Source organism: Trichomycterus rosablanca, chromosome 11, assembly GCF_030014385.1.
Source record: "Trichomycterus rosablanca isolate fTriRos1 chromosome 11, fTriRos1.hap1, whole genome shotgun sequence".
NCBI lineage: Eukaryota > Metazoa > Chordata > Actinopteri > Siluriformes > Trichomycteridae > Trichomycterus > Trichomycterus rosablanca.
In genome coordinates, this window is record NC_085998.1 from 13684802 (window position 1) to 13711473 (window position 26672).

At 39.2% G+C, this 26672-nt stretch overlaps 1 protein-coding gene across 1 annotated transcript in view; it reads left to right on the forward strand.

Annotated features, from left to right (window-relative positions):
- The first annotated feature begins 4690 nt into the window (after window positions 1-4690).
- tspan4a (tetraspanin 4a) overlaps window positions 4691-26672 on the forward strand; it is a 190377-nt gene continuing 168395 nt past the window's right edge. The window contains exon 1 of the mRNA XM_063005192.1: window positions 4691-5002. Coding sequence (XP_062861262.1) covers window positions 4691-5002 — 312 coding nt within the window. The remainder of the gene's footprint in view (window positions 5003-26672) is intronic.

The window sequence follows — 26672 nt, forward strand, 5'->3', positions numbered from 1 at the left end:
AGATGCAACGGTTAAAGGACTGGTATAGAGTCAACAACCTTTGAATGTGAATAAAATGAAAGAAATGGTTGTTGACCTCAGAAAGACACAGACTGACCACTCTCCACTGAACATTGATGGCTCGTCTGTGGTAATCATCAAGAACAATACATTCCTTGATGTTCACCTGTCAGAGAACCTCATCTGGTCCCTCAACACCAGTTCTATTACCAAGAAAGCCCAGCTGCGTCTCTACTTTCTCTGAGAAAGTCTGAGAAAAACTAATCTCCCTCCTCCCATTCTCACCACATTCTACAAAGTAGAATCAAGGGCATCCTGAGCAGCAGCATCACTGCCTGGTTTGGGAATTGCACCGTCTCAGATCACAAGATTCTGTAGAGAATAGTAAGGACAATAGAACATCATCTGTGTCTCTCTTCCATCCATTATGGACATTGAGCATAAGACCACACACATTCTTCACCCCTCTGCAGCCTAGAGAAAGATACCAAAGCATTCAAGCCCTCGCAACCAGACTGTGTAACAGACTGTGTAACATTTTCTTTTCACAAGCCAACAGACTCTTAAATAAACAAACACTGGACTAATCACTACACAGACACGCTCCCATCCCTCTGCAACTTTGCACATGATTATTGCTGCAAAAGTTTGCTGCTAAGTGGGTCATGTTAAAATGTTAAAAGGTTGCAGGTTCAATCCCACATCTGCCAGATTGCCACTGTTGGGCCCATGAGCAAGACCCTTAACCCTCAATTGCTTGGAATGTGTACGTTCACAATTGTAAGTCGGTTTGGAGAAAAATGGTCTGCTAAATGCCGCAGATGTAAATGCCTGCATTCTTGTATTCATCCACACACCCAATATAGTATTGTGTACTGGTCATTGTCACTAAAGCACAATAATTGTACTGTCTGCGCTGCACTGTTCTGTTCTGTCTCCACTATTTATTTTGTCTTGTACTATTCCTGTATTGGTCCTGCACATGTGCACTTTTTGTAGTATTACATAGTTCTATGTTGTCTCTTGCAGTTCTGTGTTGATGTATGCAACACCTGCAGGTCCTGGAGGAACATTGTCTCATTTCATTATGTACTGTACCTGTATATGGTTGAAATGACATTAAAAAACCCACCTGATTTGACCTGGCACACCTATACACACATTTATGCTTACTGTATACACACATACACCGATCAGTCATAACATTAAAACCACCTCCTTGTTTCTACACTCACTGTCCATTTTATCAGCTCCACTTACCATATAGAAGCACTTTGTAGTTCTACAATTATTGACTGTAGTCCATCTGTTTCCTTTCATGCTGTTCTTTAATGGTCAGGACCCCAGGATTTGGGTGGTGGATCATTCTCAGCACTGCAGTGACACTGACATGGTGGTGGTGTGTTAGTGTGTGTTGTGCTGGTATTAGTGGATAGAACACAGCAATGCTGATGGAGTTTTTAAACACCTCACTGTCACTGCTGGACTAAGAATAGTCCACCACTGATGAAGAATGTGACCACTGATAAAGGTCTAGAAGATGACCAACTCAAACAGCAATAGATGAACGATCGTCTCTGACTTTACATCTACAGGGTGAACCAACTAGGTAGGAGTGTCTAATAGAGTGGACAGTGAGTGGACACGGTATTTAAAAACTCCAGGAGTGCTGCTGTGTCTGATACACTCATACCAGCACAACACACACTAACACACCACCACCATGTCATCGTCACTGCAGTGCTGAGAATGATCCACCACCTAAATAATACCTACTCTGTAGTGGTCCTGACCATTGAAGAACAGGGTAAAAGCAGGCTAGAAAAAGTATGCAGAGAAACAGATGGACTACAGTCAGTAATTGTAGAACTACAAAGTGCTTCTATATGGTAAGTGGAGCTGATAAAATGGACAGTGTGTGTAGAAACAAGGAGGTGGTTTTAATTGATCGGTGTATGTACAGTAATACACAAATGTATACACATTCACCTCCTACCTCCCGAAAATATACAGAAGGCATCGAGTGTGTGTCGCCCTGCCCCGCTTAGGCCTCCCCAAACTCCAGCCAAATTCTCATATAATAATATAATAATACATAATAATCACATGTACGTACATGTAGTACTCATTTATACACACATACTGTACATACAAACAGTATAAACATGCATATATACACATGCACTCATATAGACTATACAAACACACACACACATACACACACACACACACACACACACATATACTGTATATATATATATATATATATATATATAAATTCATATACACAGTTTACAGTTTAACACACATTATACACACACTTACACACATGGACTAGCAGACTTGCATCCTAAACAGGTTGCACAAACAAGCTTCAAACACATTTACAATTTATGCTGCAAATCTGAGATGAAACAGGGAAACATTTTTTTTTATCCTCTACCATTATCACACAAGCCTCTTTGGAATATACATTTCAAGAGCTTTAATAGAGCTTTTGAATACCCTGATGCATCAATTGATGTCTTTTAACAGCATGACTTTATCACTTTCAGCATGCATTCATGCATCAGTGTGTGTCCTGGCAATATGAAATAGAGTGGGTCTTGAAATGAAGTGACAGTGGATGAAAATGAAGGCGAGATTGCAGAAAGACGTGGTGCAGCAGAGCTATACTGCATCACTGGTGTAATAACCACCTCTGCCTCCTTTGTAGCTGTGCTAGAGAAAGAGAGAGTGAGAGAGAGCGCGTGTGAGAGCAAAGAAAAAAGATGAGAGAGAGAGGAAGGAAAAGCGAGAGTGGATTGGCTGAGGAGGTGTGGCTTATTTGAGACACACCCCATGCTGGACCGTTTCAGGGATGGGTAGGAATGAGGTGGATGGTGGAGGGGACATGAAGGAGGGCTTGGATAGAGATAATGTATTCTTGGAACAAGTCTGCGAGTGGGTGTTTGCGAGCAAGAGAAGAGAGAGAGAGAGGGAGAGAGTAAGAGAAAGAGCTTTAGGCAGTGTGAGTGGACTCTCGCATTGCCGCTGCAGCATTTCTGGCTTTCGTTGCTTCCTGTCAGGAATACGGTCCAGACTTCTCCATTCTTTTATCTACTCCATCATCCTCTCCATCGTTTCATTTTGGATGCACAGACAGAATTACATGAGAGATCTATCACACTTTTTTTGCTGGGACACGTGGATGTTTAAGTGGTATTTCTGAAAGAACAACTGACGAACGGAAGGAGGCAAAGTGGGACAGGGTTGAGGACAGTTTTGACCAAAAGGAGCAGATGGGATTAGGAGAAAGAGGACAGGTGAAAACAAGGGCATAACAGTAGAATTAAAGAAGATTGGTCCATGTGATACAAAAAAGAAAGTGGAATATGTATTATTTTCCTAATTGATTCAAGGATTGTGTTCGTGGTTTAATCCTTAATCTATTTTCTATCCTTTCTGAGGTTAATTCAGAGTGAACAAATCATGGCAAAACCTTTTTTGACTTTTGGTTTTTCTCAAAGCGCTGGTGTGGCACATGTGTGCGCATGTGTATTTGTATGTATCTATTATGCATACATGAGCAGAACCATTTTAATAATCAAACATTTTGAGAATTGATCCAGAGATAAAACCTTTCATTCAGAGGTCAAATATCGAACTGATTTTTAAATAATTATTTTGATATTTTCTCTCAAAATGTACTGATCGAGGCAGAGCTCTGGTTAAATACCATACTGATTATACATTTTAAAAGCAAAAAAAGTGATCGAACTGTGAAACTGAACTGTAAATGATCTGCAGATAGCTGAAGCATGTCTCATAAAACTGTTTATGTGCAGTATAACAAAATACAGAAATAAAGTACAAACATGAGACTCTCTCATAAATCCAGAGTATCTGTATTGTTAATGTTGCATTTAGAAACATTTCTGGTTAGAAATGGAAACATAGCATAATTAATATTCTTGTACAGTGTCTTAAAAAGATGTGCAGCTCAACCCAAGTACAAAAAGCTTTAAGTAACATATTTCCACCAGAGAGGCTGCTAAATACCTTCATCCCAAGTTATTAACAGCAGCTTTGAATGCCAGTACATTTTAAACACTGATCTGTTTTTCTATTTCCAGTGCTGTAACACATGTAAAAGATATTAAGGCAGCTGTGATTGTGTTGAGTGGAAAGCCTGTCTGTTAAAGCAGCATTTAACTCCAAGACAAAGTGGTGACTGACTGATGACTTTAATGGCTGGAGTGCTTTAATGCTGGTGTTGGATTCAAGCTTTAGTACTATTTAGTTGCATCACATTCTCAAGCAGGTAGTAGAAGCCTGGTGGATAGGATCCAAGCTGCTAAATTGATTGCAGTCTGGCAGTCATGCCATTGGATATGTCTGCTGCTAGGAGTTGAACTAAATTTAAATTTAAAGAAAGGTGTGAAAGAGAAGTTGAATGACTTTTTCCAAGCAATTTTATCCACCGTCTGAACATATTTCTGTGGATTTGCCATCAGGAGTTTGTCAAATAAGCCTGTACAACCTTAAGACCTTCTGAAGCCCTTTCTTTACATGATGTTGAAAACTTTATGGTCATATTAAAGACTCAATTTTTTATCATTTTCTTTTGAACTGGTGCTGTATCCTTTGCAAAATGGGAATTATTTGGCCCTTGGGGTCCTCGACGTCAGCCCCGGCTTCCAACGTTAAGATGCGCCGTTCAAGCACGGACGAGACCCCGTACCGGCGCAGTCCATCCCTGGAGAGCAAGACTGGCTCACCTTCGTTTTGTTTTAGCGGGGAGCGTGAACGCCGCGGCGCACCCTTCGGATTCAGTTTCCGCACTACCCCGGGAACAAAGACTGCCAAAGCGGGCTATGCAACAGCTCAGGGCAGAAAGTATGTGGTGTTTTACCTGGACCTCTCCTTCATTTTTCTTCTAGAACTGCGCCGCTGCAGGATGGCTGAGGGCTGCATGAGGGCCCTGCGCTACGCCATGGTCTTCTTTAACCTTCTTTTCTGGGTAAGTGAAACACCTGGTTTATTGTTGTCTTGTGTATGAAGTGGGATCATATAAGTGATGTATTAATATTAGTATCTCTAGAGACCGTGTCCTCAATGAGCTTGCTGTGTTTTTATTGCATATGACTTAATGAGATTTGTGTCTGCTTTTTAATGACACTCTTCATGCAGTGCTGCTCTTTGCTTTAATAAACCTTCAGAAAAGAATGGAATGAAATGAAAAGATGCTGTAGTTAACAAATATTTGTAAGTGACACTATACGGGCAAAATTATGTGGACACTCCACCTATTAATCAGTTGTTTTCACACACCTGTTGCTAACAGGTATAATCACTGTGAGTCAAAAAAGATCCTCTGTCTCTTTGCCCATAACTTTGACATCTGTAAATGAATTTTTAAATTTGTTTCTTTGTTGCATTTAGAATCAAATTAGCAGCAAAGTAATAATTATATTACCCACCACACCTTAGGCATGTAGCTACAATACCTTGTGAAATGCTAATTTTCACAAATTTTCACAAGTTTTCATATCAACGATAAATGACGACTTTTTAAAAATGCATTTTCCTCCTGATTTAGCACACTCAATTTTGCCTTCTTCTGCTGAGAGATACCAGATTGCATCCAAGGAGAGCACGTCACTGTACACGCCTCCTCCGACACGTGCACAGCCCTCCTCTTCTCGCCCCTGCATTCTGCACAGGTGTCTCTTCCACCAATCAGGGTCCTTACACAGCGTATGAAGACCCACCCACCCACACATAGTCCAGCCCCCACCCTGCAGATACGGTGGCCTATTAGTATCTGCTGCAGGCACTGCCAATTATGCCCGCCAGATGGCGCCCAGCTGACCGGTGAAAACAGCGAGTTTCGAACCGAGGAGTTCAGAAACTCGGTGCTGGTGTGCTAGCGGAATATCCCGCTGCGTCACCTGAGCACGATAAATGACAACTTTAACTGTGAACAATAAAATGTCAAATTCCAACCAAATGCAACATTAATTACCTACTTTTCCAGTCACAAGTTACAATCAATGTTTGTGTAAAACATTTTAGAAAATTGATCAACATTTGCCAAAGCCATCAATCATTTGATTCCAATTCTGTGGAAACAGTTTGGTAAAAGCCTTCCCTCATCCAGCTGTTTTTGTGCCTCAAATCAAGGTTCATGAAGTTTTGTGGGAAAGAAAATCACTGGCCTATACTAACCTGCATTAAACAGCTTTGGGATTAATTGGAACATTGATTGTGAGTCGGGCCTTTTAATACAAAAGCACCAGCCCTTACAAATGCTCTTTTACTTAATGGGCTCAAAACTTAACAGGCACACTTTAAAATCTTGACAAAAAAGCCTTCCAGAAGATTGGAGGCTGTTACAGATGCAAACCAGGGCCAAAGCAATACTAATGAATATTAGGTTTTATAGATTTTCAACAAGCTAATGGTCTGGTGTCCGCAAATTTCTACAGATTCAAATGTGTCAATGTTAAGGTGTCTTTTATCAGAATGGATAGTATGCTTAGACCTCAGTAATTGTCTCTGTCAAGCTTGGATACATACACATTAAGTTTTGAACTAAGCAAGTTGAAACATAGGAAGTTTTACAAACATAACAAATGCTGCAAACTCTCTTGGTATTTAATGGTAAGAAGGCACCCAGTCACGTCTAAAGCAAATAATGCCACCTATTGATCTGGACAGTTCTTGTATGAAGTTTACTTCAATGCTTTACTGTTTTATGTGCAGTATAGTGAAACTAAGTTATCCAACCTGCATATAACCCGAACAATGGCTGACCGTGCACTCTTATCTCAGATATGTAGAATTTTATCATACTGTGAATGTGTATATGTATGTATGACAAATAAAGACATTCCATCTGCTCTAGATTATTATTATTTTTATAGTAGTGGTAGTTTGAAGCAAGCCAATATTAGCATAGCAATTAAATGTTTTTGTTCTGGTACCATTTACACCAATTTCAAAACTATTTATAACTGTTATTTTAATAGTACCCTCATAGCCAAGACACAAAGTGCTGCCTTCTTAGTCACAGACTCATGAGATAAACTGCATTAAATCTGCTGCATTTAGCTCCAGACACAACCATAGAGCCCAAATGTGAATGGTGCACTATATGGAAGTAGCTGATAAAGGCTAGGGCTGCAGTCACATGATACACAGCAAAAAATGCTATGCGCTGGATCTGCCCTAGTTTTCTTATGAAGTAAGGCAGTGCTGCTAACCTTGCCCTGCACCACTTTGATTAAACTCTAATTTTTAACTCTAAAACAGTAGATCAAACTTGCTTTTGTTCAGTCTAAAGTCTTTCTGAAACGACTCTTTATGGCTGTAAAGCTCTTCAGATTAAACTTGCACTTAGATTTTCTTTTTTGCTGGATAAAATGAAAACCATAGTTCTTTTTTTTACTAAAATAAATTTTATACAAAACTATGCGTATAAACTGTCAATTGTGTAAGCTTGCTGCTTAATAAGTCCATTTTAAGCATACAAAGAAATGCTTAAGTGCCGTAAGCAGAAAATAAGGCGTAAAATGCTTATCATGTAAATGTGGACATAGGCTAATGCAGAATATCGGTAGTGTGGAATGTGGAAGGCCAAGAGTGTCAAATTATTGGTAGGTCTTTTCGGCAGAATTACTTAATACTCTTGAAGTCTAGCAGTGATTGTACCAGGACAATGACTATATCATTAATGGCTATTATTGAGCAGCTTGGCTAAAAACTATTTTAGAGAATGGATGCAGACTATATGCATTGCTGTGTGTGTGTGGATGTGCACATAAGAACAATGATTTGTAAGTTGTAGTTAGTATAGGTTAGAATTAGAGATGCATGAGTACCGATACTGGTATCGGGTATTTGCCCGATACCGCGCTCATTAACTTGTACTCGTACTCGCAAACCAGGCTCCGATACTAAACATCCGATACCGTGTACCTAGTGCACGTTGCTGCGTTATGCCTGGTTCACACTACACGATTTCTGCCCTGATTTTCGCTCTGCGACTGGTCGGCACTAGATTTGCCAGCAACTCGGCGTTCGCTCGGCGATCAAAACTCGGCTCTCGATCGCTAGGTGTGAACTATCCAACAACTCGATCCGACCAGCTCACCGAGCGCTCGAGTTTTCTAGAACGTCAGATATCTGATCTGAGATGTGTGACTGGGAATGAGTGACATGTCGAACAGCCAATGAGAACGCAGGATACAGTGTGAGGGGAAACGCAGGAGAGGAGTGTAAACAGGTGGGACAGGGGGATAATATAGTTTATATCAGAATACACCGGCACACACATGTTTTACAGTATTTCTGACCTGATCGTTCTCTACAAAACAACAACAAAACACCAACATTGCAAAGATATTTATTAACCTCCAACTCACTACAGAACAATCCATGCTATTCGTGTTGCCAAATCCACTCAGATTCATTTATTTTTCCTCCTTGATTTCATCACATCAGCGCACAAACACTTTGATCACTCGCTACTTGTTGACGTGCATTTTTGGACGTGGTATCATTAAACTTCTCGTCACTTCTCACGTGTGTGAAGTTTTTGTTTAAAAAAAAAAACGGTATTCTAAATAGGTATTGGTATCGGCAAGTACAAAATACATGTACTTGTACTCGGTTGGGAAAAAATGGTATCGATGCATCCCTAGTTAGAATGATGTGTTTCTCTACCTGTCAACATTTTATGGATTAAATTATACATTTAGCACTCAGTGACTCTGAACTCCTCAGTTCAAAATTCGGCGCTGCCACCGGTCGGCTGGGCGCCACCTAGCGGGCATATTTAGCAGTGCCTGCAGGGAGGGATGACCGGAATATGTGGGTGGGGGTCTTCAAACACTGTGTAAGGACCCTAATTGGCGGATAGAGGCGCCTGTGCATGGGTGGAAAAGGGTTCCGTTAAGGGCTGCGCGAGGGTCGGAAGAGGCGTGAGCAGCAAGAGGCGTGAGCAGCAATATACCCACCTCACCTCACATGTATAATATATAATTATACATTCAATCTAAATACCCCATAACTTTATTTAGGTACATACCTTAAAGCTATGCATAAAATCTTTGTGCTGGGCTATTCATGGAAGTACTTTTTTCACTGGATGAAAAAAAAATTAAACGTAAGTTCCTATTTATTAAATAGTTGATTTTGAACAAATAGAATGAACATTAGAACTTCAGTTTTCCAAAATTTGCTCCAGCACCAAAACACTTTTAATACAAAACACATGCAAAACACGTCTCAAACTGAAAAGTGAATGTTTGAGTACATAGACTTACTATTTAATTTAGTTGATTTTTACTTGTTTTGATGCACTGTTGTACTCTTTTTGTATGGGTAATTACACAGTGTTCAGCTCTAATGTAATTCCCTTTCACATCCTGTACAGAGATTTTCTCTAATCCTACAAGAACTGTACTTTCAAAAAAGTTATATATTTTCATTACATTTTCTTCTCACTTATGAGAAATGACAAAAAAATTGGGACAGATTGCAAAAAAAATAAGAATTTGGCATTGGGTAATAATCTTATGCTTTTATTTTAAGTGACAAAAGTACAAAGAAAACGGGCGCGTCTGACTGGTAGAACCAACGTTTTAACGTCGGACTTGCCACCGTTTGTTTCATTTGCGGTTTGTTAACATAATGTAACCGAGCGTCGTAGTGATGCACTCGCTTAATAAAGAAATAAATACACGGTATATTCACAAATTGTCGGGAGCAAAACACTTTATTACTTTTTCTGTTACGGTACCGAACAGCGGACAGCTAGAGTCAACGCGTTAGCCAAGCATGCTATTCCATGAAGTATGGAAGCCCCAAAGGGTCAAAACACACTCACTTCGTGTAGAAACGTCCATCAAACCATTGTCACAATACAACCACAGAAAGGTCTGTTACAATAACTACGCCTTATCCCACCTGAAGCACCACTGATCTACAATGTTTGCTGATGGTGAAATTTTAACCTACAATCTGACATATATACGAAGTCAAGGGTCTTTGCTGGATAGTATTACTGCCTAGTATGTGAGTGAATAAAACTCCCTCACAGTTTTCTCTTGTCCCAGCAGTTTTTAACATAAGTACATTCAGCATAAAATGTAATCACCATTTTAATTGTAACATTTCACTTAAAAATCCTTGTTTTCTATTACATTTACACAGATTTTTTTTTAATGCGATTAATCGCGATTAACTATATGAAATTCTGAGATTAATCGCGATTAAAAATTTTAATCGTTTGACAGCCCTAATATATATATATATATATATACTGTATATATATATACTGTATATACACACATATATACAGTGTAAACACTGATCAGCCATAACATTAAAACCACCTCCTTGTTTCTACACTCATTGTCCATTTTATCAGCTCCACTTACCATATAAAAACACTTTGTAGTTCTACAATTACTGACTGTAGTCCATCTGTTTCTCTGCATACTCTTTTACCCTGCTTTCACCCTGTTCTTCAATGGTCAGGACCCCCACAGGACCACTACAGAGCAGGTATTATTTAGGTGGTGGATCATTCTCAGCACTGCAGTGACAATGACATGGTGGTGGTGTGTTAGTGTGTGTTGTGCTGGTATGAGTGAATCAGGCACAGCAGCGCTGCTAGACTTTTTAAATACCGTGTCCATGCACTATCCACTCTATTAATAACTCCTACCTAGTTGGTCCACCTTGTAGATGTAAAGTCAGAGACGATCGTTCATCTATTGCTGCTGTTTGAGTTGGTCATCTTCTAGACCTTCACCAGTAGTCACAGGAAGCTGCCCACAAAGCGCTGTTGGCTGGATATTTTTGGTTGGTGGACTATTCTCAGTCCAGCAGTCAAAGTGAGGTGTTTAAAAACTCCATCAGCATTGCTGTGTCTGATCCACTCATACCTGCACAACACACACTAACACACCTCCACCATGTCAGTGTCACTGCAGTGCTGAGAATGACCCACCACCATAATAATACCTGCTCTGTAGTGGTACTGTGGGGGTCCTGACCATTGAGGAACAGGGTGAAAGCAGGCTAAAAAGGTATGTAGAGAAACAGATGGACTACAGTCAGTAATTGTAGAACTACAAAGTGCTTTTATATGGTAAGTGGAGCCGATAAAATGGACAGTGAGTGTAGAAACAAGGAGGTGGTTTTAATGTTGTGGCTGATCAGTGTATGTGTATATATATATATATATATATATATATATATATATATATATATATATATACGTATATACAGTATATATATATATATATATATATATATATATATATATATATAAAATTTTTACTAATTTCTTACAGACGTCAGATTTGTTTATATTTACAAAATATAGTTGGTTGGTAAAAACATTGAGTCATGTCTTTGTACTTTTGTCAGTTAAAAAACATTTAAAAATAATTAACAAATCAGATTTTTGTTTTTATTGCATTTTACAAAATATCCCAACATTATCTGGTGAATTTTACTTACTCTGTATACGAGTGATTTCCTGTCTGCATCTTAATGCACATCCTTTGTCCTTTGTGTCTGTTTTCACCATTTGAAGTGCACCAGTGAGACTGTTAAGCACTGCAGTGTGCTGTGTGTAACACAGCCACATCAAATGCACTGGTAACTTTCAGCTATGTTTATATGGATTGGTTTGTCTTCTATAGACTGGTTTTTAATATTCAAGCCAAGTTTGTGTCATCCCTAATGAGTCTTTCTTTTTATTCCTCCTTAAGCCGAAATCACTTGAAAAACTCTCTTGACTTTAATGTTAGTCAGAGTAAAAGTCTGACCATGCAAGACCAAGTAAGAACCAGACAGGTAAATAAAAGTTTTAAAAATAATGATTACTGCTTAAAAGCAACTTATATTTAGATCTTGTTTGCCCCATATAACTAATATTATTGTTTAGTTTTATGAATTATTTAAATTAGAGTATAAATTAAGTGCTAACCATACTAAAAATGGTTAGATTTTGCTAAATGAATTGCTAAAAGATGCGATAAAAAGTTTAAAAAATAGCTGACATGCCAAACATGTATTAGTCATTGTGCTTTAATATGATATTAAATGAGTGCATGCTTAGGTGCACATGTTAATAAAAACAATAAGACACTGGAAATTGTCATTTAGAACGTATTTTCTGCCCCGCATAGAAATGCAGTGACCCTTGATTTGCCTGTATCAAGGCATGTCACTAGTACAAAGACCTATTTTTGAAAAAGCATGCATCTGGGCCAATATGTGCCAGTTTCAGTGTGATTAGTGGGAAAAAAAGTAACACCAAACACAATAGCAGGCACTGCAGGCGCCAGCTATTAGAGCCTATCAGTGGATCATGTTTTCACTCCGAGAAACCTCCATTAGTCAAATTAGTGCTCTAATAATGAAAAGCACTCTGCTGGGTACTGGGGCACGCTTTCAGATTTTACAACACGTGCATGAGTGTACGTACATGTGTGCTCTCAAAAATGCATTATCTACACTTCTAAAATTTACAAGTGATTCCATGTTAGAATGCAGACATGATGCTAAACATGTCTATAGCACTGTTAGAATACAGACATGCTCCTGACAACACAACTGTAGCACTGTAGGAGCACACATATGCTCCTGAAAACACATTTGTAATAATAATAATAATAATACATTTTATTTATATAGCGCTTTTCAAGATACTCAAAGACGCTTTACATAAGACAAATAATCAAAACAAATACGTACATACACCATACAAATCATAGTACAAAATCAAAATAGTACATCAACATCAAGAATAATTAAGATAAAAACAAAGAGAGCAGCATAAGACAGTTCATTAAAAATTAGCTAAATTATGAGAGAGAACAACAAATATAGAACAATTTCTTAAAATTAGACAGAAACAGGACAGATTTACATGCAATCAGGAAACTGAAAACTTTACAAGTTTTAGGATCTAGGACTTCACATTTCTGTCGTGATCTAAGTATAAAAACTATTAAAAAGAATAGCAAAAATAAAAGCATTTATTTTGTGTTGTTACAAGTTAAATGCCACTCTGAATAGATGAGTTTTGAGAAGTGACTTGAATTTGGACAGGTCAGGACAATCTCGTAGGTGTTTGGGGAGAGCATTCCATAAAGATGGAGCAGCTATGGAAAAGGCCCTGTCACCCCAGGTCCGGTGCTTGGTCCTAGAGGGTATGGACAGTAGGTTAGCCTCAGAAGAGCGAAGGCTACGGGAGGGAATGTGCTGATGGAGCAGGTCGGTGAGGTAGGATGGGGCCTGATTATGGAGAGCTTTGTGAGTGAATAGAAGAATTTTGAATTGAATGCGTTGAGCAACGGGAAGCCAATGAAGTTTTTGTAGAACAGGTGTAATATGATCACGGGAGCGAGTATGAGTAAGGAGGCGAGCAGCTGAATTCTGGATATACTGAAGTTTTTTTAGGATTTTGTTAGATGTACCATAAAGGATGCTATTGCAATAATCAATTCTGGATGTAATAAAAGCATGAATCAAGGTTTCGGCGGCAGAAAAGGAGAGTGATGGACGTAGACGTGCTATGTTTTTTAGATGAAAGAAAGCAGTTTTGGTGATGTGATTTACATGGCGGTCAAAAGAGAGGTTGCCATCAAAAATTACACCAAGATTTCGGATGTTAGAAGACGGAGACAAAGTGTCATTATCAATGGTAATTTGAAAATTTTTTGTGGTTTTTGCCAGGGTTGTAGGACCTACGATGATCATATCTGATTTTTCACAGTTTAATTTGAGGAAATTAGCTTTCATCCACAATTTCATTTCAGTGATGCAATTTGTCAGAGTGGAGTGAAGTTCAGTATTAATGGATTTGGAGGAGATGTAAAGCTGAATATCATCAGCATAGCAGTGGAAATGTAAACCATGCCGACGTATGATGTCACCAAGGGGGAGCATATAAAGAATAAACAAAAGGGGACCTAACACTGAGCCTTGGGGAACGCCTTGGGACAGTGGAGCAATGGCAGAACTACAATTGTTGATATTAACAAACTGTTGTCTGTTTATGAGATATGACCTTAACCACAAAAGGGCAGTACCAGTGATGTTGACAGAGGATTCAAGGCGGGACAGAAGAATGGAGTGATTAATGGTGTCAAAAGCTGCAGTAAGATCAAGGAGGACGAGAATATTAATTTGTCCAGAGTCTGAGGAAAGAAGAAGGTCATTTGTGACTTTGAGGAGGGCTGACTCAGTGCTGTGCTGGGGGCGGAAACCAGACTGAAATGATTCAAATAGATTATTGGAATTTAGGTGATCTTTGAGCTGTGAGGCAACAACACGTTCCAGTATTTTCGACAGAAATGGAAGATTGGAAATGGGCCGAAAGTTACTCATAATGTTAGAGTCAAGTCCAGGTTTTTTAAGTATGGGAGTAACAGCAGCCAATTTGAGTGATTGAGGGACTGAGCCAGAACTAAGAGAGGAATTGATTATCTCTGTGATAAGTGATGAGATAACTGGAAAACAACCCTTAACAAGTTTTGATGGAGCAGGATCCAAAACACAAGTGGAGCTTCGCATCCCTGTTAAGATCTCAGATAGGTCCAAAAGAGACACAGGTGAGAACTGAGACAGAGGCTGGGTAATAAATTGAGATGAGATAGGCGGAGAAACAGAGATGACAGGGGAAACTGTCAGAAAATTGTGGATATTCTCAACTTTTGTTTGAAAAAATGAGAGGTAAGAGTTACACTTGTCAACTGTAAAGGAATTGGTAGTATTGTCAATTGGTTTGAGAAGTTTATTTATTGTGGAAAAGAGAGTCTTAGGATTTGTTGATCCAGCATGTATGAGTTCGGAATAGTAAGTGGATCGGGCTGCCGTAAGAGCGTCTTTGTAATGTTGAAGATAATCAGAATAAATCTGATAATGTACTGTTAGACCGGTTTTCTTATAAAGTCTTTCAAGCTGGCGTTTACGGGATTTCATTTGGTGAAGCTCAATTGTGTACCATGGTGCGGAATGACTAAATGAAACAAATTTGGTTCTCAAAGGAGCCAGCTCATCAAGACATGAGGCGAGTATGTCATTATAGTAATCGACAAGGTCAGATGAATTACTAGACAGTACAGGACAGACAGACATCTTTTTAACAAGAGAATCTGAGAAAGCAGAGGGAGAGATATATTGAAGATTCCTGAAGGATATTTTACGTTTAGCTCTAGTGATGGGCCTAGTGACCTCAATGTCCATGATGATTGTCAAATGATCAGAGACAGTAAGGTCATGGCTGGACGGCTGATGAACTAGGACACCAGTAGAGCAGACAAGGTCAAGAGTATGACCTTTTTTATGAGTTGGAAAATGTATATGTTGTGTGAAATTAAAACACTGTAACAATTCCAAAAATTCCCTGGCAAATTTACAGTTGTTGTCATCAATATGGATGTTAAAATCACCCATAAGCAGTACAGAGGATGAGAGGGCACTAAGCTGGGTTAAAAAATCTGAAAAATCAGAGAGAAAGGAAGCGTTTGGCTTTGGCGGACGATAAACTACAGCAGTGACCAGAGGAGTAGGCCCTGACAACTTGAAAGCCAGGTGTTCAAAAGAAAGAGCAGCAGGAAAAGACAAAGTGGTTATTTTAATATCATCCCTATAGACTGCAGCAACACCACCACCTCGCCCTTCCATACGAGGTTCATCAATATACGAGTATCCCATTGGCGTGGTCTGATTTAACATAAAATAATCCAAGGGTTTATGCCAAGTTTCAGTGAGACAGAAAAAGTCTAGTTCACTGTCAGATATAAATTCACTGAGTACAGTACTTTTTGTGTTGAGTGAACGAACATTAAGCAATGCCATTTTCAAGTGGTATTGTTGTGTAGTTGGCTGTGAGGAACGAGGAAGAGAACAGAGATTTGCTAAGTCCACTCCGCGTTTCCTATCCCACTCCGTGGACAGCGTTGTCATGGAGACTACACCGCTACTGGTGTGCAAGGCAGCAGCGCTCTGATGACGTGTTTGCGGAGCGACAGTGCGCACGGCTGACCAGAAGGATGGAATAGCGTTACCGTTTCGAAGATAAACAAGCTTTCTCCGGGAGCCCCTGTGAATATAACGAGGCCGGCGAAGGAGTCCAAGCTGTTTGATGACTGAAATACACGATGGAGTAGTGCAGTTGTTGAACTTCCTCAGCTGGTCAACGGAATAGTTCAACATCGTGCCGATCCCAGGAAAACTCATCCACCGTTCACCACCGGCCGCAGACGCGATGTACAGTAGAAAGAACAAAAAGTATCAAAAGCACAAATAAAAGTATCAAAAGTAACATAAAAGAAATAGATCCACAAGGTGTGTAAAAAGATGAAAACGAAAAACGATAAAAATACAATAAAATACGGTAAAATACGGTAACGGTAGCGGCAGCCAAATGCGCCAGCGTCCACCATCACCATGGCAATCACAGAATCACCATTTGTAGCACTGTTGGAGCTTGCACATGCTCCTGAAAACACATCCATAACACTGTAAGAGTGCTCTCTCTCTAACAATGCCCCCAAAATTGTACCCAGGCTTGTTATAAGATGTTGCAATCTTTTTAAATTACATTTTGGAGTAGGTGTAAATGTAAAACATCACAGGAAAAGCATCTGACACCAGAAAGTGTAATGCAAGTATGAGAAAATGATCCAATCTGATAAGTAGTTATTTACATTTAAGGGATTGCATGACACACTTGTTTTTGACAATTTAAAAATATTGGTTTTGTATTTAAATTTGCTGTTAAATTATATTCATTGTGAATTCATTGTGAATGCTGCAGATAAAATAAGCCGTGAGCAACAAAAAAAGCTTCTGTGTGAGATTCTTCCAAGTACTTTAATTTTCATTCACTTTCCAAAAGCATGCACAAGGTGGATTGGCCTTTAGTGTAAGTAAGTAAACAGGTGAGTGTGTCATGATTTGCAATGGATTGTCCAAGGTGTATTCATGCCTTGTACCCCATTTTCCAGGCAGGAAATCTAGATTAGAATAAACTGGCTACTAGGGATGAATAAAATAATGAATTTACAAAGTTGAATCAGTTAATCTGGACACAAGTTTGTTGTAGCGACATGTTTCTTCACTCATCCAAATGACTTCTTCAGTCTGAGCTGGTGGTGAATACCCCAACCTTATATGCAGATGAGGCTGAGAGTACATCTCTCACCATCTTACAACGCTGTGATAGGAGCTATACCCCAATCATATATGAAAGGCACACATGGCCATTGTAATTAATGGTCATTGTGATTTGCATATGGACCTGATCACCGGTTCCAGTGTTATGCAATGGGCAGTGATTGGTTGTTATGCAAATCATCTGCACATAAGGTTGGGGTTATTCACCACCAGCTCAGACTGAAGAAGTCACTTGGATGAGTGACGAAACATATCGCTACAACAAACCTGTGTCCAGATGAACTGATTCAACTTTGTGTACCTGGATTATTGAGCATGCATCAAGAGAAAATAATGAATTCCTTTTAAACAGACGAGGAATGCAAATGAGCTGCAGAGGAGAAAATATTTTTACTTTTACTTTGATTAGGTTTACATAACGAACCATACTGGCCTTGTTTAAACAGGCTTAAAAATTCTGTGTTGCTCATGAGTCTTGTAGAAAAACAGCTCGATTGCTTTACACTTTACTGAGTAATTAATCTTGTTAACATTGGTCTTGACATTTCTGGTGCCAAGGGGACTTGCAGGGGAATCAAGAGGTAGCCTGAGTGTGCAATCAGTAGGGAGGTTGAACATAATTGACAGATCAAGAGAGGAAAGAAATTGAGAGATGAAGCAGAAACAGAGATGGTGCTTAGAAGTTATTTTTTACTTTCTAGCTAAACTAGGTCAACGCATAATGCTTCACACTCCTATAGACTCGACATTTTCTCCTTGCCATATTGCAGCGGGCAATTCACCCGGTCATTTGCTGTATAAAAATGGTGATGACATACACTGAAAAGGTAAAAATATGATGTCGTCTTTCCTTGCTAAGGTCAAAAAGGGTAAAGATAAACTTGGCAAGCTGTAGGGGACACTGGTTTGCTTTATAAATAAATATGCTGACACAAGCCAAAAAGTCTGAAGTCTAAAGCTTCAGTCATTATGCTGCTTTGCAAATGTTTACAGGAGAAAAAAAGACTGGGGGCTAGATTTTCATGCAGCTTCTAGTATTTTTTCACTTTGTACTTTATTCTCTTCCAGCATAGTCAATTACAATTCCTACTCACAAATTGGTCTTCTTTACTGAATGACATCTATCAAACATTAGAGCATAAGGGCTAGCATGTGCTTCCTTTAATACACATAAACCAACCAGCTATTACTATATAACATTGGGGCAATTCACATGCATGGAAGAGGGCATTGACTGTTTCCCTTATGGTTTTCTGTTATATTTGCTACCAGATTGAGACAGCGGTGACTGTGATAAATGGGAAGATAGGAATGACATCCGTCTCACTCTCAGAACAGGACTTCTGGCCAAAAATGGCTATGGCATTATAACAGATCAAAATCCATTCAGTAAAGGCGCATTTAGAGGAGCAGGGGCGAAATAGCCGCTGGCTGTGCCGTTATTTTCTATGGAGTGTGGCGGTGCACAAAGCTTAACGTGACTTTTTTACGATAAGCGTTTTAGACTCGGTAAAGCTGATTCTCACAATGTCTCGGAACCCCGAGCTATAACACAAGTTTAAAAGTGAAACAGTGAGAAAAATCCAGCTTAACACAGATACATGTGGAGCTTTCAGAGTGAATCTGATGGTTATTCCACACAAATGCAGATTCGTCTTATGACGTTTCACCGCACCACTCAAGCCAAGTGCTAAACAAATTTTAAATAAAAAAAAAAAAAAAAAAAAAAAACTAAACATGTCAAGTTTAAAGGAAATGTCGAGTTTAAGGGTACAAATTTCTCTCTCTCTCTCTCTCTCTCTCTCTCTCTCTCTATTATATATATATATATATAATAAGGCTAGCCTGCTGAAGGGGTTTGCTTTATGATGAAAAATTTGAGCATTCCAAAGACTGGGGGCTACGCTTTCATTCAGCAGCTAGTGTAATTTGTTGTATTTTGTACATCTGTACCACCCCCACCCCCCAGCATTGTCACTGCCATCTCCCACCCACGAGTTAAATATTTGTTATTGAATGATATCTACCAACCTGAGAGGATGAACGCTATTACATGCTTTATTTGAGATATGTGAAGCCACCATCTTTTTACATAGTGCAGCTCATGTAACATTACTGGGCAATCCAGCATGCTTAATGAAAGGTATGCTTACTGTCCTCTTTGATATGAGCTTACAGATAGCTTACGGATACTGTTACTTTGTTTAATACAGAGACCATGGAGGACTGTTTTATACTCAGAGATTTAACTTGGTCAGAGAATTGAAATGACCATTGGTGCTTGGGGGTCTTCTGGTGAAGGTAAAATAATGATCTGTTTAGGAGAGAGCTTTAAAGATCAAGGCAGGTTGATGTTTATGTCTAATTCTAAGGGTGCAACTTGCTTAAAATGATCTCTTGGACTCCTGATTAGAATTACCATAATCATGTCATATTGCAAGTGCTATCCTTGACACAGTCCTTGGGCCTCCTTGACTTAGCTCAGTGCTGGAATACAATTTTTGCTAAGTATGCATTTTTACCAAGCAATCTCCTGAAGGAGATTTAAACTGGGTCTCTATCTATTTTACATATAATCAAAAAGTGACATCAAGCACCTTTTCACGACCTGATCAATCAAGGCACAGTTTATGAAGCTAACAAACCAATAGATCAGCCAGAGGTCCATTGCAGCTATATATGGGTTTGCTTTATATTTCTTCTCAGCCCTGCTTACTTGCTTTTAAAATCATGTGCTAATTTATGCTTGTATCATGCATATGCAAAGAACCTAATTTGGCCAATGTGGGAGCTTTGCATTTAACCACTGCAAGCCCCCCTTTGATGTATTACGATCAGTATTATAGCTATCTACTATAAAAAGTTTTATAATTTTACAGAGACAGGTAGGTATGAGAAAGCAAGGTATGCAGGTAGACTTTAGACTATTCCACACAAATCAAATAAAACCTCACATTAATAGAAGATTTCACAGCTGGCTTTATGAATATGCATTTTCAGACACTGTAGGTTTTTAATGAGAACACGGAGTTACTTTTTAGTTGGCATTCAAAAACTTCTAAAACAAATACTGTTTGATTTGTGCTCTAAGCTTTTACATTTAAAAGGGACCCAATCTACAAGCCTTCCAGTCCATGCATTTTTAATTTTTCGTGCCCTTGAGGCTTTTATCCTCACGGCACATTTCAAAAGGGATAGCGAATCGATCAATAATTTGAAACAATGAATACGAAATGCTTGAAGTGCCGAATTCCATGGATTCTTGTGTCCTGGCCCTTATTTAATAGAGTTGTGGAATAACTAATGTATGGGAGGACACGGAACTGAAACTCCTCCCAACTCCTAATTGACTGCCTAAATATATTACCCATCATACCTTGATGAATCATTGCACCGACCTCCTTTCCATTCCTTTCACAGCTCTTAACGTTCTTAATTTAATAAATAAATAAGGGAACCAACATTCACACTTTCCTTGCTGTCTCACACTCCTCATTAATAAACTTCTCCTAAACTAATAACCAACATTGATGTATTAATAATTAATAATGAGTGCAATACAGCATCACCAAATGTTAATCATAAACATTTAATGGGGTTCTATTGATTTCAGACAGGCATTAATAATTAAACATATTAAAAAACTAAATATATGCTGATATTCTGAACACCCCGGTTCAAATCTCCACTCCACTACCGATCGGCTGGGCGCCATCTAGCGGGTACAATTGGCAGTGCCTGCAGCAGACAAAATTGCCCACTGGGTCTGCCGGGTGGGAGAAAAAGTGGGTGGGGTCTTCAAACTCTGTGCAAAGACGCTGGTTAGCAGACCGAGGTGACTGTGCAGAAGTGGATGAGCCTCATGTACGAATTCACCAAAGCATGGGCGAAAAAGAAGGGGTTCAAGGACTGCGCACGCGTCGGAAGGGGTGTGGAGCAGGCAAATATACCCTCCTCAAACGTAGTCGGGATCCCCAGCAGCAGAAGACTAATTGGCTACACTAGATCAGGAGAAAAAGGGAGAAAATACATAAATAAATAGGAAAAAATCTTTCATATCATTCACCTAAACATCTATATAATTAAAAATGTGTATTTTCTTAATATATCATAAATACAATTACTGTATTCCTACAATATCATTATTTAAGTAGTCAAACCACAATCAAACATGCATTTAGAAAGCCCTCTAGTTCTGATACGCTCATGTTGTGTACAGTTTGTTTTAAGTTTTCTATGCAGTGTTAAGAAATAAAACTATAGAGCAGGAGTAGCTTAGTAGTAGTTAAGGTAAAGTACTAGTACTCAGAAGGTCACTAGTTTGAGTACCATCATTGACAGGTTGCCACTGTTGGGCTCTTAAGCACGGTCCTTAACTCTCAACTGCTTGATCGGTATATGGTCACACTTGTAAGTCACTTTAAATAAAAGTGTGCTAAATGCTGTAAATGTAAATAAGGCACAATATTAGTACACAATATTTTTTGACAATTATTCTTCACACCTTTTGGATTATTTAACATTAAACAATGCAAAATTTATGAGCGTATATTGAATATATATATTGAAACCAACACCACAATACCTTAAAGCAAAGCTATCCTTAAATGTATTACATGACAGATTGAGACGCTATGTGCTGTGGATATTATTCACAGATGTGCTGATGTAGGATTTAGACCTCATTCCATATGTATACACCATGAGGTTCACAATTATTTTTTAATACCACTAGGACAGCAGGTGGTCCATGAGATAATATTCAAAGCCCCCTGTATGCTAATCTTTATGAGTTTACAGTGATGTATGAACGCTGGGATAAAGGCCTGTGTTGACAGTTTTAAATCAGAAGTAAGTAATTACACTTTACAGCATGCGTAATCACTGCCTGACTGTTCTGCAGCCTCGGTAGCTGCTGGGTCTTAGTGGGAAGCTTGCTTTCTTTAAAAGATTCAATAGTTCAATACTTTAAATGTGATCAAACACCGACAATAATAGAGAGAAAAAAGAGAAAATCATTTTGTTAAGAAGCACCAGTAATGTATAATGTTAAAAAGGCAGCAGATGTTACAATATACTTAGGTCAGCTTTTTGTTGCCTTCATGTGTGCATGTTTAAGCACCAAAATCCTTTTTTTAAACCAAATTGTCAGCTGCTGTTTGTACTTTCTGTGCAGCTTTAAATGCTAATTAAGCTTTGCATTTTGACATTTACTCAGCTCTTTGTGCGTATAGTAGTCTCACTACCAGATGCCTAGAGTTCCACAGGGATGAACACTCAATGCAACATTTAACTTCGAATTATTTCATCCAGCTCTGTGTTTGCTAATTACATACCACAGCATGCAATTTCTATGAACCATATATTGCAAAATACACATACTTCCTCAATGTCTAAATATTTGTAACCCTAAATGGTTTCAAATAGACAAAGACTGCTTCTATGAAATGACTTAAATAAATGCCAAATAGTAGATAGTTGGTCTATAAATCAATTTTCCAATTCCAGAGAGTAAAAACTGCATCCCATTTAAAAAGGCTTAAAACCACCTCCTTATTTCTAAACTCACTGTCCATTTTTATCAGCTCCACTTACCATATAGGAGCACTTGTTTCTCTACATATGTTTTTAGCCTGCTTTCCCCCTGTTCTTCAATGGTCATGACCCCCACAGGACCACCACAGAGTAGGTATTATTTAGGTCGTGGATCATTTTCAGCACTGCACTGACAATGACATGGTGGTGGTGTGTTAGTGTGTGTTGTGCTGGAATGAGTGGATCAGACACAGCTGCGCTGCTGGAGTTTTTAAATACCGTGTCCACTCTATTAAACACCTACCTACTTGGTCCACCTCAGATGTAAATTTAGAGATGATCGCTCATCTATTGCTGCTGTTTGAGTTGGTCATCTTCTAGACCTTCATTAGTGGTCAAAGGATGCTGCCCACGGGGCGCTGTTGGCTGGACATTTTTGGTTAATGGACTATTCTCAGTCCAGCAGTGACAGTGAGGTATTTAAAAACTCAATCAGCACTGCCGTGTCTTCCCTTCAACAAAAGGGTCCTTGATATGTTTTAATTATTGTAAATAGTGTAAACTGTATGTATGTAGTGTGCTATATGACATTAATTGAAAAGAGATTTTATTCAGTGCGGGGAAGCACGTTCTTGTTATTAAATATACTTTTAGGGTGCTTGTGTGGGTCAGCGGTCTACTATGCTATTGGCCGGTTGAGCAGCTATACAGACATGATTGGCTATGTCCTTCAGAGGGTTCATGGCCAAAGCTCTTTGATGGATCGACATCCTGTCCAGGGTATTGGATGCCTAGTGTTTGTTGGTGAAACTGACCAGGATATATAGGCTTTTCTTTGCGGTTTGTTAGACATCATCTTGCCCCAAGGAGTTGTCAGTACTCAAATACAGAAATTTTTTAGAAAGAACATGAAGCAAAGCTTTTATTCTCTCTCTTTCCTGTTGCTCGCTCTGTGTGGTTACTACAACACAGGCACACGGACACAAGAAGGCCAACACAGGGAAAAAAAGAAAGGTTAAGTACACAGGGTAATTAAGGCCACCAGGTGAACCCACTCACTGATTACCCTTATGCTCTTTCCTTAAATGTCTCCTTCCCACTACAGCTTTTGCTTAAAGGAACTGGACTTTAAGTTAGAAAGTTGCCGGTTTAAGCCCCACTACTGCCAAGTTGCCACTGCTGGGCCCCTGAGCAAGGCCCTTAACCATCAATTGCTAGAATTACACCGATCAGGCATAACATTAAAACCACCTTCTTGTTTCTACACTCACTGTCCATTTTATCAGCTCCACTTACCATGTAGAAGCACATTGTAGTTCTACAATTACTGACTGTAGTCCATCTATACATACTTTTCTACATACTTTTTTTAGCCTGCATTCACCATGTTCTTCAAAGGTCAGGACCCCCACAGGACCACCACAGAGCAGGTATTATTTATGTGGTGGATCATTCTCAGCACTGCAGTGACACTGACATGGTGGTGGTGTGTTAGTGTGTGTCGTGCTGGTATGAGTGGATCGGACACAGCAGCGCTATTGGAGTTTTTAAATACCGTGTCCACTCACTGTCCACTCTATTAGACACTCCTACCTAGTTGGTCCACCTTGTAGATGTAAAGTCAGAGATGATCGCTCATCTATTGCTGCTGTTGAATTGGTCATCATCTAGACCTTCATCAGTGGTCACAGGACGCTGTCCACCGGGCGCTGTTGGCTGGATATATTTGGTTGGTGGACTATTTTTCCAGCAGTGACAGTGAGGTGTTTAAAAACTCCATCAACATTGCTGCGTCTTATCCACACACACTAACACACCACCACCATGTCAGTGTCACTGCAGTGCTGAGAATGACCCACCACCCAAATAATACCTACTCTGTGGGGGTCCTGACAATTGAAGAACAGCATGAAAGGGGACTAACAAAGCATGCAGAGTAACAGATGGACTACAGTCAGTAATTGTAGAACTACAAAGTGCTTCTATATGGTAAGTGGAGCTGATAAAATGGACAGTGAGTATAGAAACAAGGAGGTGGTTTTAATGTTATGGTTGATTGGTGTATATTAAATTAAAAAAAAGAGATGGTCATAGCTCTCCATGGACAGGATTGGAGGTCAGCAGCGGTAGAAGAAGCTAAATGCAATTGGATAATTGGATACGACTAGAAGAAAAATAAGGGAAAATCAAAAAAGGAAGAAAAGTGTAAGCTGTTTATTGTATTTATTTCTGTTCAGTGGAGGAAAATTAATAATTTTTGTGTCAGTTTGTTCTAGTACCAGATGCCTGCAGTTCCACTAGCATGACTGCTTAATAAAACATCTTCCCCAGAAAATGAACATTGTCAAATTTAAATAGTAAACCATATTGTTCCAAACTGATTTTTCCATTTTTCAAACAAGCCCTGCAGCTATCTAGCTTGATTGATCGAAGACGACTTTACGATAAAGCTTATCCTAAAACTCTGAGCAGAGCCAGTGAGAAGTAGTAAGTAATAGAAATATAAAATAAATAAAATGAATAAGCAACACTGCAGAGTGCATATACACTAATCAGCCATAACATTAAAACCACTTCCTTGTTTCTATACTCACTGTCCATTTTATCAGCTCCACTTACCATATAGAGGCACCTTGTAGTTCTACAATTACTGACTGTAGTCCATCTGTTTCTCTGCATGCTTTGTTAGCCCCCTTTCATGCTGTTCTTCAATGGTCAGGTCTCTCCCAGGATCACCACAGAGCAGGTATTATTTGGATGGTGGGTCATTCTCAGCACTGCAGTGACACTGACATGGTGGTGGTGTGTTAGTGTGAGTTGTGCTGGTATGAGTGGATAAGACACAGCAGCGCTGATGGAGTTTTTAAACACCTTACTGTCACTGCTGGACTGAGAATAGTCCACCAACCAAAAATATTTCCATCCAATAGCGCCCCGTGGGCAACGTCCTGTGACCACTGATGAAGGTCTAGAAGATGACCAACTCAAACAGCAGCAATAGATGAGCGATCATCTCTGACTTTTACATCTACAAGGTGGACCAACTAGGTAGGAGTGTCTAACAGAGTGGACAGTGAGTGGACATGGTATTTAAAAGCTCCAGCAGTGCCACCACCATGTCAGTGTCACTGCAGTGCTGAGAATGATCCACCACCTAAATAATGCCTGCTCTGTGGGGGTCCTGACCATTGAAGAACAGGGTGAAAGCAGGCTAAAAAATATGTAGAGAAACAGATGGACTACAGTCAATAATTGTAGAACTACAAAGTGCTTCTATATGGTAAGTGGAGCTGATAAAATGGACAGTGAGAGTAGAAACAAGGAGGTGGTTTTAATGTTATGGCTGATCAGTGTACGTATCACACTAGATGTATCAGGTTGCACACAAAGCAGAGGATAACAGTTGTGCCCCTAATACCATTCTAAGTATTACAGTGCGCCAAATTACACTTCGACTGATGCTGAGACTACTTTTTCTATACTGTATCAGATATTAAGTGCAGACTGAGACGGAGCTGGCTAAAGCAGGATCCTCTGTGCATTATATATGTAATACATGTTTGAGACATTATACCTTAATAATCAAACCCAAATCCGTAAAGAATGAGTACGGCTCTACATAGTGCACACAATAACACAGCATTAAATATTATGATTGCAGGTTGTTCCTTCACACCTTCACCTTTTAGCCCTGATCATGCTCTGTATAAAAAACCAGCTCCCAGTATTCCCCAAACATCTTTTATTTATTGTATTTGCGGATATTCTTTTTTTTTTCTTTCGTTTTTTATGACTGGCAGTCATTTTTATTAAGTATTGATTGAAAATTTGTTGAGGTAGTTCAATTATTTAAACAGGAGACTGCCCAATAATTGACGTTTTTGCTTAAAATACCCAAGAGGTTGGCAAATTTCCTATACAGCATTGCATCCACAACACAGAGGATG